This window comes from Paramisgurnus dabryanus, chromosome 15, assembly GCF_030506205.2.
Source record: "Paramisgurnus dabryanus chromosome 15, PD_genome_1.1, whole genome shotgun sequence".
Classification (NCBI taxonomy): Eukaryota; Metazoa; Chordata; class Actinopteri; order Cypriniformes; family Cobitidae; genus Paramisgurnus; species Paramisgurnus dabryanus.
Window position 1 is genome coordinate 30863219 of NC_133351.1, and position 15370 is coordinate 30878588.

Genomic DNA, 15370 nt, shown 5'->3' on the forward strand with positions numbered 1-15370 from the left:
AACACTGACAGCATGATAAGTTGTCTTCTTGTCTATCCCAGAAGGCAAACAAAGAAAAGCATTAAATAGAAACACAAAACTATGGTCCCGTACACACTGCATATTAATTCGGTTGTCACTTCACCTTTTAATGCTTAATCCTGTTCTGTACACACACACTTCAGTAATTTACAGGACTGACAACCGCATTCTACAACCGAATTAACTTCCGCAAAATGCAGGTAGTGACAACCGCATTTACTGAAATTCTGCTTAGTGTGTACATAACCGAACTGAACAACTAGTAGTTAATCAAGTGCTTATACATTAATCATGGACATGACGGGTCTCTCTTCTGAAAAAATAAATGCCTAGAAGGAGAAAAAGTCTTCTGTATGTGCGGTTCAGAAAATGACAGAGGCACGAGCGGTTTGCTGAGTAGTGTTGCCAGATCTTGCACTGAAAAAACAGCGAACAAGAAAAATCCACTAATAAACCGAAATAAATCTAAATGCTTTACCTCAAAGATCAAAATATTGGAACCGGCCTCTTCACGCTTTAATAACACCAAAAACTTGATTGCTTCATGAGCCAAAAGCCATAAACGGTTAAGCGCCAAAACAGTATTTACGTACAAAAAAGACGAGGACCTGGCAACACTGCAAGACCGCGCCTGTGAAGCAGCCTCACAAAAGCGTACAATACACAACGCCAAGACGGAGGTTTATTGCAAAATACAATGCTGTTAAATTATTTTGGTCAAAGCTGTGAGTGATAAGCACACGAGACGGCAGAACGTTGCAATGGTTATTTCTGTGTCAATCATCACATTTTCGGGAGTGAGTCTTGTTCCGTACAGACATGAAACGAACATTTAGGGGATTCACTCCCGCATTTAAATGCGGTTATCACTCCCGAAAGTTTGCAGTGTGTACGAGACCATTGAATCCTGAAATATATATGTGTTTTTGTTAGAGCATGATGTTGTTAGCTTAGCAACATGCAAATGACAACTATTAAAACGATCCTTAAAGCTCACGTAACACACGCTGTTTCTGCATTTCTGATGGTAATCTGGAGTACCTATAGAGTTGTATTACATCCTTTATATCTCCGAAGAGTCTTTAGTTTAATCAGATTTATAAAAGAAATATTAGCTTTACCGAATCTCTCCGATAACGTACGAAAAAATGAAGAAGAAGGAGGAGTTACTACCGCGGGAGGAGCGAGCACAAGTCATGCAACACTATACAACACTGTTTAACTTATGATTCACTACATGTTCGTGTCATTTATATAATATGCGCGCGCCAATTTCCAACATAAGACAGAAGTCTTACTTACCGCGTGCAACTCGTGACCCGGTTGGGAAAATCCAGCACATCAAACACACGCAAAACTCTGCTGCTACCCCGGATAATAAACTATATCCATTGTTTTCATAAGGCTGGCTTTCTTCTCCTTACATCCAAAAACACACTTCATCTTTCGTGCCATTGTTGAGTTTTGAAATTAAACAAAGCTGTGTCGCTTGATAAGATGTTTGCAAGTTCTAGCATCTCCCGCTGATTGACGGGTGGGCGGGGTTTTCCGGGGAAAGTGTCCATATAAAGAAGTGATAAGTATAGAAAACCCCTGAAACGTCAGTTGGACCTGTAATCGAAAAAAACTTTCCGAAACTTGTACGAACCCTGGCGAAGTGCATTTGTCACAGAAATACTCTGTAACACGCCCGACGGCTTTTTTGACACTTTTCCTATGTTTAGCATGAGGAAACAACTCTATAACTGTGTTAATAAGTCAGAATGCATGAAATACCATTGACCCCCCCCCCCCCCCTTTAAAGGGCACCTATTTTAACAAGATGTAATGTCTGTGAAGTTTTTGCTCAAACTACCCCAAAGATCATTTTTTATAGCATGATCTATAAAAATGCTAAAAAGTGCTGTCTGTACCTTTAAATGCAAATGAGCTACTGCTCCTCACTTCCTTAGCAAAAGATATGTGCGAATGCTTTCAATGATCTGATTTTGGAGGATAAAGTCTGAGACAATAGTATCTGACTTTTGAGATATAGCGGACAGCGTACAACTCGCTGAGGGCTGACACTATGGTAACGCAGGACTGTCAGTCAATAACCGTGGGCGGAGCTTTATCAGTGTGATGTCACATTAATCTGGTTTAATGAGACTGGTTTAATTAATAAAAAATGAGTTTGTTGATTTTTTTTTTTAATGTGGTGGTTGTGTTCACACACAATCAACACACATTTATGTCTAAAAGTGGATTTTCACAATAGTAGCCCTTAAATGACCAACAGCCAAAACACAAGCTACAACAGAAGGTTTATTACCGTAACATTTGTCATTTGTACTTAATTTTAGAGCTACAAAGCAACATTAAAAATGCTTATCAAAGCATGTCTCCATGGAAATGTAAAATGCAAGATTATTATCTCTTGGTGTCTCCAAGTTATTTAATAGACTTTATGTTGTGTTAGATTGACCTGGACTCGAGGCACATGGGCTGGGTCACCAGTGAGCTGCCTGGAGGGGACCACCATGTGATCAAGATTGAGCTTAAGGGTCCTGAAAACACACTTCGGGTACGACAGGTCAAAGTGCTTGGCTGGAAGGAGGGTGAAAGCATTAAGATTGCTGGGCAGATATCAGCCAGCGTAGCCCAGCAGAAGAACTGTGAGGCTGAAACGCTGCGTGTGTTCCGCCTTATTACCTCCCAGGTGAGCTTGAAATCTCCCAAAAATCAGTTCATGCATGGTTTGATTACTTGTTCTGATCCAATCCCATTTAGAGAGATTCTAAATGTTTTGATGGTCAATCTGACATTACTTTTTAGGTATTTGGAAAATTGATTTGTGGCGATGCAGAACCAACGCCAGAACAAGAAGAGAAGAACCTGCTCTCATCACCCGAAGGAGAAGACAAGGTCAATACTAGCATGTCCTGTATTTACTGGCTTACTATGACTATTGGATGATAAATTATTAGGTAATGAAGCATAGGATGCATTTGTTAAATTGTTTTGTGAATGTTTTGTCTTCAGGCTCCTTCTGATGCAGACTTGAAGGAGCACATGGTTGGCATTATATTTAGCAGAAGCAAACTGACTAACCTTCAGAAGCAGGTAACACCAACAAAACTACTGTGTGGTCTGAGGCTCCATTACAAAATTTAAAGGGATAGGTCATTCATACACACCCTCAAGTTTTTACAAACCTGTATACATTTCTTTGTTCTGCTGAATACAAAGGATGATATTTTGAAAAATGTTTATAACCGAGAAAATCTGAAGCACCATTGACTTTCATAGTAGGAAAGAATAACATTATGGAAGTAAATGGTGCCCCAGATCTGTTTGGTGAGTAAATGATGACAGAACGTTTATCTCTTTAACCCTTAATCAGTGTTTGGGGTCCTTCATTTTTAAAAAGTGTTGCCTTCATCTCAGGGGCATGAAACTCTGTGACTTTTCCTAAATAATCTATCTAAATATGCACAAAAACTGGGCTTGATTTGGTTGTTCTAAAGGTGTGTAAAGTTTACTGTTCAAGGTGTTTGTGGTCAAAAATAACTTTTTTTTCATTTTGTTTCTAAAAAAAATGAATACATCTGAAAATGTCTACATATAAACCAAGGTCTGGTAATAGAGCATAAATAAAAAGTGGAACAAACTTTCCATCTCATACACACACACACACACATAAAATACAGATTTTTTATGTATTTCAGAATGTTAAAGCAACACCAAAGAGTTTTTTTTTACCTTAAAATAACGTTTCCAAAAAAGTTTCAGTGGTTCATTCACTCAAAACAGGGTGAATGGCACTTTCACATTCGCTTTGCAGTCCTCTATCGGCCAAAACCGCACTAAAGAAGTTTCCAACCGTCGGGTAGTGGTCCTGTAGTTCGAGTGAAAACTACAAAAACTTGCTTTACGGCAGACCTACAATCCAATCAGAGCCAGCTAATGTATGCTGCAGTATTTACGACAGTGCTAATGAACAATTAAGCTTCTAACCTGTAGGGGGAGCAAAGAGCAATAAGTCTTTAGTGTTGCTTTAAAATATATATCATACAGTTGTAAGGAGAAGTTGAAGCATCAAGAAAAATTAAGTGAAAACCTGGATGTGCATCCCACAAATCTCCATCAACTGCAAGATGCTATCCTATCAATATGGGCCAACATTTCTAAAGAATGCTTTCAGCACCTTGTTGACTCAATGCCACGTAGAATTAAGGCAGTTCTGAAGGTGATAGGGGGTCAAACACATTATTAGTATTAGTGTTCCTAATAATCCTTTAGGTGAGTGTATGTGGTCATTGCACTTTCTTTCTCTAATTATAACTTCTAAAGTTTTTCCACAAACCAGTATAAAGTCAGTATTCTATCTCTAACACAGAGCAATGTCCAAAAACAATTTAGATTTAATTAAGATTGACATTTATATTATTTTATCTTTAAAAAAGAACTTTTCATGGGCCAATTTATGGGCTAGTTAAGTAATTGTGCAGTAAATAGGTAAAAAAACTTCCAAATTTCCACAAAAACACAGCATAAATGTATAGTTGAGAAGTAAATTTAAAAAATGATATAGTTTTCCATATTAAAATGTATATTTCCTTATGCAATTGCTCTTTAAAAGTTTGCGGTCTATCCTTTTTGAACTCTAATTAAGGGTTTAAAGGTGCTAAAATTGGTTAATTTCAATGAAATTATTTTACCCAATATTTGTTTTATTTATTTTTTAAATTCTTTTTGCAATATTTGTTTTAAATAAAGATTTGTTTTTTATTAATTGGAAGTAAAGTTACCCTAAAACGTGAGCTAATTCACAACCATCTGACTTTGCATCCGCAGGTTTGTGCCCATATCGTGCAAGCCATTCGTATGGAGGCCACACGTGTACGTGAGGAATGGGAGCACGCCATCTCCAGCAAGGAGAACGCAAACTCTCAGCCCAGTGATGATGATGCTTCATCGGACGCGTACTGTTTTGAACTGCTGTCTATGGTCCTGGCTTTGAGCGGATCAAATGTTGGCAGGCAGTATCTGGCTCAGCAGCTCACCCTGCTTCAGGACCTTTTCTCACTGCTTCACACTGCTTCACCACGTGTCCAGAGACAGGTTTGTGCTTATGGTGTTCTGGTCATCAGCACAAAATGTTCGTTATTCAGTGCAAACTATTTGGGTCATGGGTTTAATTCTGTTCATAGAATACATCTATTCTAAATATTTAAACATTCAATTGAATAAACATTGTTTGAATTGTTTACTTTCACTAAATTGTATTATGTGTCATTTTATCTGTCATTGACCATCCTGGATATCAATTCAAGACAAACTAAGTCTTGACTTTGTGTTGATAAGCAATATTAATTGTTTCGGGTATGCAGGTGACATCATTGCTCAGACGCGTTCTTCCTGAGGTTACTCCCATGCGTTTGGCCAGCGTCATTGGTGTAAAGGCCCTTCCACCAGCGGACATTAGTGACATCATCCACTCTACTGAAAAAGGCGACTGGACCAAGCTGGGCATTTTGGACATGTTCCTGGGTTGCATTGCCAAGGCCCTTACCGTGCAGCTTAAGGCCAAGGGCACCACTATAGTTGGCACAGCTGGCATGGCTGCGGGCAAAGGGGTCACAACGGTCACTCTGCCCATGATCTTTAACTCAAGGTCAGCTTGGTTGATTTGTGAAGCGTTTTAAAAACGCTTATTGGGTTTACATTATTTTGATCTTCCTATGTGTTTTTGCAGTTACATACGGCGTGGAGAAAGTCACTGGTGGATGAAAGGCTCTACTCCACCACAGATAGCTGAGATTATCATTAAACTAGTCAAAGACATGGCTGCTGTAAGTAATGATGACTCAATAACTCAGACTTGCTTGTTGCTGATGTACTTTATAGCTCTTTGCGGGAACGGTCTCTCACCACTTGCGTGTCTTTTTACCTCAGGGTCATCTCTCAGACGCCTGGTCCAGGGTGACTAAGAACGCTATAGCCGAGACCATCATTGCACTCACTAAGATGGAAGAAGAACACCGATCACCAGTGCGCTGCATCGCTACCACTCGGGTATGGATTAGTTAATCTGTTACAGGGTATCAGAGTACTGCATACTTCGCCAGCTAAGTTGGTTTTACTCACTTAGTTAGATGTCAAGCATAAAGACCTTGGGTGTGTTAAGATCACAGGTCAACAGCAATAATACATTTATTAAAAAAATGGGTACACACTATAAAATATTCCAAATTTATTTACAAATTAAACTCAAAAGATGTAATCAAATATATTCAAATATGTATTAAGTCACTTCCTGTGCCAGGTCGTTAGTTCTTTTTAAGCTGTAAAGTACAGCAAACCTCATGCCGCTAGATGAAAATCTAGCTATGTTGTACTGATGTTGTATTCATGTAATAAAACCCTAAGGTGGTCTTGTATTGTTTCTGTTTTTTAGCTATGGCTTGCGCTGGCCTCTCTGTGTGTACTAGATCAGGACCATGTGGACCGACTATCCTCCGGGCGCTGGATGGGTAAAGACGGGCAACAAAAGCAGATGGTACGGAACAGTCTCTTGCAGGTTGAATTAAAACTCAATTAGTGAAAATGTACTTTTTTTAATAGTCGTCTTTGACATTTTTTACAGCCCATGTGTGATAACCATGACGATGGGGAGACTGCAGCCATCATTTTATGTAACGCATGTGGAAACCTGTGTACTGACTGCGATCGCTTCCTACATCTCCACCGGCGGACACGTACCCACCAGAGACAGGTCAGACTGAACTCTTACACATGATCACCCTTAGAAAATTAACCATGGTTTTATTGTGGTAAAAGTGTAGTAACCATGGTTTTTTGGTGTATTGATTACTATCAGCAAAACCATGGTTTTACTACACTAACCATGGTTTTTTGGTCTTTACTGTAGTAAAACCATGGTTAATTTTCGTAAGGGCAGTGTTAATCCTGATGTGGATCAATGCTGGATCCTCACTGGGTTTATTCATTGAAATCAGTTGTGATTAATTGTTTATTTTATAGGTAAACCAAATGATTTTCATAATGTTGACTGATCTTAAATAGTTCTTGAACCTGCAGCATACGAGACACTTCACTAAAATTCTCCCAAAGCATTGACTTTACTGTGTGGGGTGTATTTATACAGTAGATGAAAGTGTATGATTAGGTGCAAAATTGAAGACAACATTTTTATTTTTGCTGTCATTGCAGGTTCATGCGACAGCAAGCATATTGTAGCATGTAGTCCACTAATGACTGGCATTTTTGGGTATTGTGTTTTAAAAGAAAAGGTTTAGACAACTCAGAAATGAGTCACACATGTTAATCTGTTTACTTCGGCACACTTGAAAATCGTGCTGGTGTGCAAAGGCAATAACTTGTTTTTGGTAGAAAAATTAGTTCTTGATATTTTTGGGACATTCAAGACCTTCTTTATCACGTGGATAAGTGGGGTTTTTTTAACAGTAACTTCCAAAAGCCCAGGAGCAACCAAGGCTAAACAACATAAGCCCAGTTACCTTTGAGTTTAATTATCAAATTCTTGTGCTTTTAATTTCTTGTGCAGGTGTTTAAGGAGGAGGAGGAAGCCATAAAAGTGGACCTACATGAAGGATGTGGCAGAACTAAACTCTTCTGGCTCATGGCACTGGCCGACTCTAAGACCATGAAGGCAATGGTGGAGTTTCGTGAGCACACAGGTGACCCTTCTTCATTTCATAATAGACAGTAGGATGATGGTGGACTCCAAACTTGTCTTTTTAAGCTTACAATCACTATTTCACTTTTGTAAGGGTAGGGTGCTGAGGTGCACTCAATGTTTATTTACTGCGGTTCGTTGTATTATTGCAAAAGTTTTTTATGTAATGTAAAATTGTAATGTAATGTAATTTTTTTTAAGGGCCATTTCCATGTCAGATGGTAAGGCATGTCATGGGGTGGGACGATAAATCGTGCGGTTATGCTTGCTATGCTTCTTAATGAATTACACTTAAATGCCACTACATCTAAAAGCCAGAGGGCGCTCTTGTGCAGAAACTTAATATGCACAGAAGTACCACACACAGCTCCAGGAAATGCCTATAAGCATATTTATATCGCTGTTCTTTAAACCTTTTTTTTCCATGATAATAAAGAATATTTATAATGAATATGTTTGCTTTTTAAAATGTGTTTTATAAATGAATTAAACTCGCAGTGATTTTAGATTGATAAGGACTTCCTACTGATCAAAGAGCCATGATACGTGAAAGAACTGTGCATAATATCGCCTTTGCGATTCAGAATCGATATCCGACAGGTATTATTATTACAGGGTTCTCACGGGTCCTTGAAAGTTTGTGAATCTGGGGGAAATAATTCAAGGCCCTGGGAAGTTTTTGAAAATATACATACATAGATACAGGTCATTGAAAGTGCTTGAATCTATTTTATACAAAAGGTTTTATTATTCCCTGTGTAGTGTAGGATAATATCATAAAGATTCTAGACTTTTTAAGCACACGTGCTAAACTGTTAGCTTAAATGCTTATATCTTCTGTATGCGAATGTTGATTAATACCAAAATGCTTTTTTGCATAGTTGTGTTTGACACTTGAAAACGTCTCTGGTTACGTATGTATGTATGTTGTTCCTTGAGAAGGGAACGAGACGCTGCGTCTCCCTTGCCATACTTCCTGCGTCCCTGTAACGCCATTTTTGGCAATATTTCAGATAGAGATATACTTCCAGGCTCCAACATAACCCTGTCTTTATCATTAAGCCTCATTATTGGTTAAATTTGATATACACATTCAGACACACTTACCCCTGGAGGCGTCCCCAAAGTGTCACCGCAGTGACGCAGCGTGAGTTCCCTTGCAAGGGAACTGTAACAATGTATCTTAAAAGGTAACACAATGTAACCTTGCTCTCACTTGAAATGTGTCCCCACATGAGTCCTTGAATTTGAGGGGATTGGACCTGGAAAGTCCTTGAAATGTCCTGAAATTTTAAGTTAACTAAGGTGTGGGAACCATGTATTAGTGTGTATATCGATTAATAGTCCCCAGCCCTGACTGAACTAATTGACTAAATGTCTCATAGTCAAAGGAAAGTATGCACCATTTTAATAAATTATAATAATAAATTTTTGTGGACAAAAAAATGCAATAATACCATGCACATTATTTTATTTTTATGTAATGCAGGTTTGAACAACGCAAAACTGTAAAAAAAGGCGCTATATAAAGAAAATTTAATTGAAACACTAGAGCTGCATGGTTTTGTTGGGGGGGGGCATTGCGGTATTTATTTTTCCATGTTGTATATATTGCGCTATGGAAAGAGGCAGGATGGTTTCACCAGATAACATTAAAAAGCTCTATTTGTGAAAAATTAAAAGATTTTTTAAGGCACTGCATCATCATGGAAAATAAAAAACTGTTTCAACTTGCTTTTCTCATAAATCTGAGGAATGACAGTTTGAGAGAAATAGTTGCAGTCATTATTTCATCATGTGCATACAGAGCCTGCTTGTCAAACTATTTCAAACTTTCTGAAATAGAAAAAAAATCTGTGTAACCAAGAACCAATGAGTAAATTACATAATCACCTCTGGACATGTATAATGCTAGTTTATAAAATAAATCTATACATATTGTACATTTTTAATAGAGAGGAATTCATTATATGAGCATTATATTTTGACATTTTTGATAGCATTTACATTTAATTTTTTGACCCTTTCATCTGCTAACTCCTAGGCAGATTTTTATAGTGACCTTAGTGATCACAGACTGTTAAAGCTAATGTGTCATTGAATAACACAGGTAAACCAGCATCCAGCAGTTCAGACGTCTGCCGTTTCTGTGGTACCAGGAACGGTACAGAGCTGTCCGCTGTGGGAAGTGTGTGTTCAGACCAGGATTGTCAGGTATACGCTGAAATCCATTTTATTACATGGATAAACAAATGATCTCAAGACCACGTTGACCTATTTTACCTATTTTATGTGTGTAGGAGTATGCAAAACTGGCCTGTAGTAAAACTCATCCGTGTGGTCACCCGTGTGGTGGGGTGAAAAATGAAGAGACGTGTCTTCCCTGCCTGCATGGTTGTGATAAAAGCGCAGCCTGTCTGAAACAAGACGCCGATGATATGTGCATGATCTGCTTTACTGAAGCGCTCTCGGCTGCACCAGCAATCCAGGTACAGAATGAATTACTGCATTGTGTGTGAGGGCTGCTTTAATGTACTGTAACACGTATATAAAATAGATCAATGTGTAATAATCTGTTCTGCTGTGTTTTAGCTGGACTGCAGTCACGTCTTTCATCTTCAGTGTACACGAAGGGTTCTGGAGAACCGCTGGCTTGGGCCCAGGATAACCTTCGGTTTTATGTCATGCCCTATTTGCAAGGTATTTAATAAACTTTATTTAAGGAAAGAAAAGTCATTCCTACTTTCCTTCTGTGATAACAAATTGACTTGATCTTAAATTTGCTCATGCTGCTGTTTTCTATATGATATTGGATGGTGATTTTTACTGCCAAGACGGAAATACAGTAGCAGACTCCCTAAATTCCAAGTTTTCCCATGTCAATGTATATTTAGCCACATTAGCGCTACAACGTGCTAACAGACACATTTAGAAAAGCATTTGTGTAAAATTAACCAGTCTTTCAGTGGCCGTGGGCGGGGCTTTGTTAGTGTGACATCACATTCACAAGAGAATGAAAACACAAACATATCTTTATTGTTTTATTGCACGTTTAGAACAAGATAAACCACTCTGTGCTGAAAGACCTGCTGGACCCAATCCGAGAGCTGTATGAGGATGTGAGGAGGAAGGCTTTAATGCGATTAGAGTATGAAGGTCTACACAAGAGTGAAGCCATCACAATGTCTGGAGCTCGATTCTACAACGACCCAGCTGGATTTGCCATGAACAGATATGCATACTACGTCTGCTTCAAGTGTAAAAAGGTTTGATCACAATCTGTTCCCAATTTCTTTACAGTTCAATCAGTACATTATATATATATACAGTAGTATGTATGGATGCAGTATGTATACATTCTGGACATACTGTACCCGCAATATTTGTCCTATATGTTTGATCACACATGACGTACTAATAAAAAACACAAATATAATTTACTAAAATGATTTAGGTGTTGTTAAACGGTACAATTTAACCACAAGGAATACATTTCTTTATTAAATATCTTACATTTAAAAAGAGCAACCTGGCTCACAATTTTGACTCCAGTGGCCTCATGGGTTAAAAAATGTGCATACTAATATGTAAGATTAACTGATGAATAAAAAGAATAAAGTGTTTATTTTTCGCTGCTAGCAGCGGTGCTAATAGTGACTTTTGACAACAGGCATATTTTGGGGGAGAAGCCCGCTGTGATGCTGAGGCAGGACAAGGTGATGATTATGATCCCCGTGAGCTCATCTGTGGAGCATGCTCAGATGTGTCCCGAGCACAGGTCAGTGGAATAGTAATAGTCGTTTGAAAGATATTTCAAAAAGGCAGATTTTATTTGTAGAAATCTTTATGATTTGATCATGATTAAAATAGTTTCGTGTTAATTTGTCCCACGTGTTTCGTAAGCAACATAAGTTTCATAAAGTTTTAATTTAAACATACTGTAAATCATTGTCTTACAGCAATAATGGCAAATAATTCAAAGATAATCATTAAAACGCTACAAAAACTTAATAGTATTGCTTGATTTTTGTTGCAGATGTGTTCTAAGCACGGCACAGATTTCCTGGAATATAAATGCCGTTACTGTTGCTCTGTGGCGGTGTTCTTCTGTTTTGGAACCACACATTTTTGCAATGCCTGTCATGATGATTTCCAGAGGATGACCAGTGTTTCCAAAGAAGACCTGCCTCATTGTCCTGCTGGTAAACAAAAAAGCCTTATTCTGTTTCATTAAAACCAACATGTTTTATTTTATGTTTAGAAATTTTTAGGCTATGTTTATTGTGCGCTTTCAGCGCTTTAAAATAAAAACGATTTGCGTCTACACTGGCATATTCACTGCGTCATACATAGCCATCTTCAAACAACCTAAAGTGTTTGAAACATGACCATTCAATGAATTTCAGACAGCGGTGCCGCCAGAGCCGATCCTAGACTTCTGGGGCCCCTAAGCAACTTTGTGAGGAGGTCCTGTCAACGGACTTATAAAAAACATTCATTGTCTCTGCTTAAATGTAGTTATAAACAAAATGTTAACTTAAAACACGTTGTATTATCTTATAGCTGTACATTTTTGCCATTTTGACATTACTGTGGCACTCATTAGAATACTTCCTAATTATAAGCCCTTAATCTGTACTTAGTTAGTAAACATTAGCACTTACAAAACAAGGTCTACTGCCAAATACATCATTTAAGAGATAAAAGGGAATTTAAGGGAAACAAATAGAAAATTATGAATAAAATTAAAATAGCTGTCAGAAAAACATTTACAAACAATTCAACATATTTTCCAATTTGCTTAAAAACTAAGGCATGATTTTTTTAAAAATAAACTTTAGATGTAATGTGCATTTGTTTTAAAAATGCTAACAGGAGTCACACAACATCTTGCATGAATTAATATGTTTATTTCTTTAACACGTACTGTATAAAATATTTTGATTATTGATGTATACAAACATTTCTATAAACGCACTGAACTAATATTAAATCTGGAGATTCGGACTGGAGTGTTTGTAATAAATTAATTGCGTGGTTAGTCAAGACTTAAGAGGAATTTAAAACATTAATGTCTTCTTAATCCTTTTACCTCACCTTCATGCCACTTTTTGTCTTTTCTGCTCTGGACGGATAGCTTTAAATCATATTCATTTATCAAGACGCATGTCGATAGGCACGTCAGCTGCATGCCTAGCTGCACAGACTGACTGACAAATAAAAATAAAGAATCGTGAGATAATACTTCTTGTTATGATTTCTAATGGCTCTTGTGGCACAACGATGTCACTCGTCTGTGCAGCGCCGCATAAAGTGGTTCGGGGCCCTACGCAGCTTGCGTACCCTGTGTATAGAGAGGATCGGCTCTGGGTGTCGCAGTCACTAATGATTGATTTAGATGTTCTCATAAGTTGTGAAAACGTTTATTTGTCAGTGCCTGTTTTGGGTGTCATGAATATAAACACAATGTGCCAAAAAGAGCATCAGAACAGCTTAAAGCAGGGCTAGTCAACTGGCGGTCCGCGGGCCAAGTGCGGCGTTCCAATCATCTTTATCCGGCCCGCCGGTCATCTTTGTCTGATTTAAAATCGGTGTGGTTACTTTTACACTGTACATGACAAATGAAGGCCGAAAACATGGAAAGAGAGTCGTAAAGGGGCTGCGTGGGGTGCCAACCATTGGATGCATTAAAGATAAACTTGTGTGACTACACCGCATGTGACACGCTGAACGGAAGTGATGTATTTCAATGTGTTACAATCAAGACACTGTGTCCAAGTTGAAAATTATTAATCCTTTTTTGTTTCACTTGATCAGTAACACTTGAATCCTTTAAAAAGATTTACAGGTAAATAAATTATTAAGTATAAGATAAAAGTAAAAAAATATATAGTGTAAAAGGTAAAAATAGGGGTAAAAGTTGGCTCGCATCATATTTACAATTTTAAAATCTGGCCGCCGAAGAAGAGTAGTTGAAGACCCCTGGCTTTAAGTCATAGGGGCTTGACGAATAAGGGAAGAATATGCAATGATCCAGAACACCCAATCAGAAAGCGAATGTCGGCAACCCACACCTTCGTTTACATAAGGATCTTTTAAGGTCTGTTTTCACTGCAGCAGTAAGAGTTTCGAGCTCAAACAGGGTCTGCAACATTTACAAATGTCTCTGGTTTTGAGGGTCGAAAACTCGACTCGGAATATGGATGCCAAATGTATGTGTTTTAAAATGAAAATGCACTAATGTAAACGTAGCCTTAGTTACCAGCTGCATACATGTTTTGTACATTGTTTTGCAAGTAATTATGTACATTTATAAGTAATGCAAGGTTGTTTTTCTTCTTCCTTGTCAGGACCAAAAGGAAAACAATTAGAGGGAAGCGAGTGCCCCCTGCATGTGGTACATCCTCCCACCGGAGAGGAGTTTGCACTGGGATGTGGTGTGTGTAGAAACGCCCATACCTTCTAAATGCCAGGATTGTTTAATGCCCTATCTATACATATATATTTATCCTACTGTGGGCGACTAGCTTACTCATCAGCACATCCTGAGAGCAGATTCACCGGATTTCCAAATCAAAGGGGATTTCATCTGGCCCCCGTGTTCCAGGGTGCATTCCCTCTCTTTAGATGCTGAAGAATTACAAAAAGAACAAAAAAAACTTTGTGACGTGTTTGCATGCGGCCGTTGTAACCCTTCGGCTCCCATAAACGTTGCACACCTCCTGACCACTGAAGTTTAACAATGCATTGAGGATGTTTGAACTGAATCTGAGACCGTTATGAGCACGGCGGATGTGTGAAAAAAGGCAAAACGAGATGGGCCATGATTCTCAGATATACAAATTTACGATTCTATTGTTGTATGTAAACATTCTTTTCTTAATCCTGTACAGTATTCATTAACTTTGAAGTGCATCATGGTTTGATGGATATTCTAATGATGTATAAGGACTTAAGAATGTTACGCTGGGAGGAAAATAGTGTACGATTTATCTAATCTTGTATATAATGACAGTAACCCTTCATATGTGTATTCCGATGTTGCTACTCTACACTTCAGTTTCGTTTGATATCTTGGGTTTTGTTTTGAGCCAGAACTTTAAATGAAGTGCAATACTGGGTGTGCCTCCTCGCAGATGTAAACATATGGAATGTATGTCAATAAAACCACTGTACATTTTTATACAGTGATACACACACGTGGCTGTATTTCCCCCTGGCAAGTATGATATCATTTCTGTAGTCGAAACTTTATTGAGGGGCTAAGTGTCTACGGTGTCTGCCCTGTTCGTCTTAATGATGTGGTATAAAACCTTTTTCTGTCATTTTAAAAACAAAAGGTGAGTATGTTCTGCTTTTGTATTGTAAGAACAAGACTCTTGGGGCCAGCCCTCGCACCAAATGAAAAGATTGTGAGGCAAAACAAAAAAAGATATATACATATATATATAAGAAGTTTGTGGGTATTTAGTGGTTGTTTTGGAGGCATATAGGAATGTTTTGGGGTGGGGTGGTAAACAGCTGCTGTAAAAGACATAGAAATGCAACTTGTGAATCTGCTTTGTATTATTATCTGTGGATGGAGCTGAATGGTAATAATAAATCAGGTTCTCTGTTCAGCAAAGGTACATTACAAAAAAGACCATT

General features: G+C 38.1%; 1 protein-coding gene across 17 annotated transcripts in view; it reads left to right on the forward strand.

Annotated features, from left to right (window-relative positions):
• mycbp2 (MYC binding protein 2) overlaps positions 1-14922 on the forward strand; it is a 106138-nt gene extending 91216 nt beyond the window's left edge. For all 17 annotated transcript variants that reach the window (XM_065293050.2, XM_065293049.2, XM_065293051.2 and 14 more), the window contains 17 exons: positions 2480-2719; positions 2836-2925; positions 3043-3123; positions 4858-5124; positions 5394-5677; positions 5759-5855; positions 5959-6078; positions 6461-6562; positions 6650-6778; positions 7592-7724; positions 9834-9937; positions 10024-10212; positions 10316-10423; positions 10780-10989; positions 11394-11501; positions 11760-11925; positions 14074-14922. In XM_065293050.2, coding sequence (XP_065149122.1) covers positions 2480-2719; positions 2836-2925; positions 3043-3123; positions 4858-5124; positions 5394-5677; positions 5759-5855; positions 5959-6078; positions 6461-6562; positions 6650-6778; positions 7592-7724; positions 9834-9937; positions 10024-10212; positions 10316-10423; positions 10780-10989; positions 11394-11501; positions 11760-11925; positions 14074-14189 — 2544 coding nt within the window. In that variant the 3' untranslated portion in view covers positions 14190-14922. The remainder of the gene's footprint in view (positions 1-2479; positions 2720-2835; positions 2926-3042; positions 3124-4857; positions 5125-5393; positions 5678-5758; positions 5856-5958; positions 6079-6460; positions 6563-6649; positions 6779-7591; positions 7725-9833; positions 9938-10023; positions 10213-10315; positions 10424-10779; positions 10990-11393; positions 11502-11759; positions 11926-14073) is intronic.
• Positions 14923-15370: the final 448 nt, after the last annotated feature.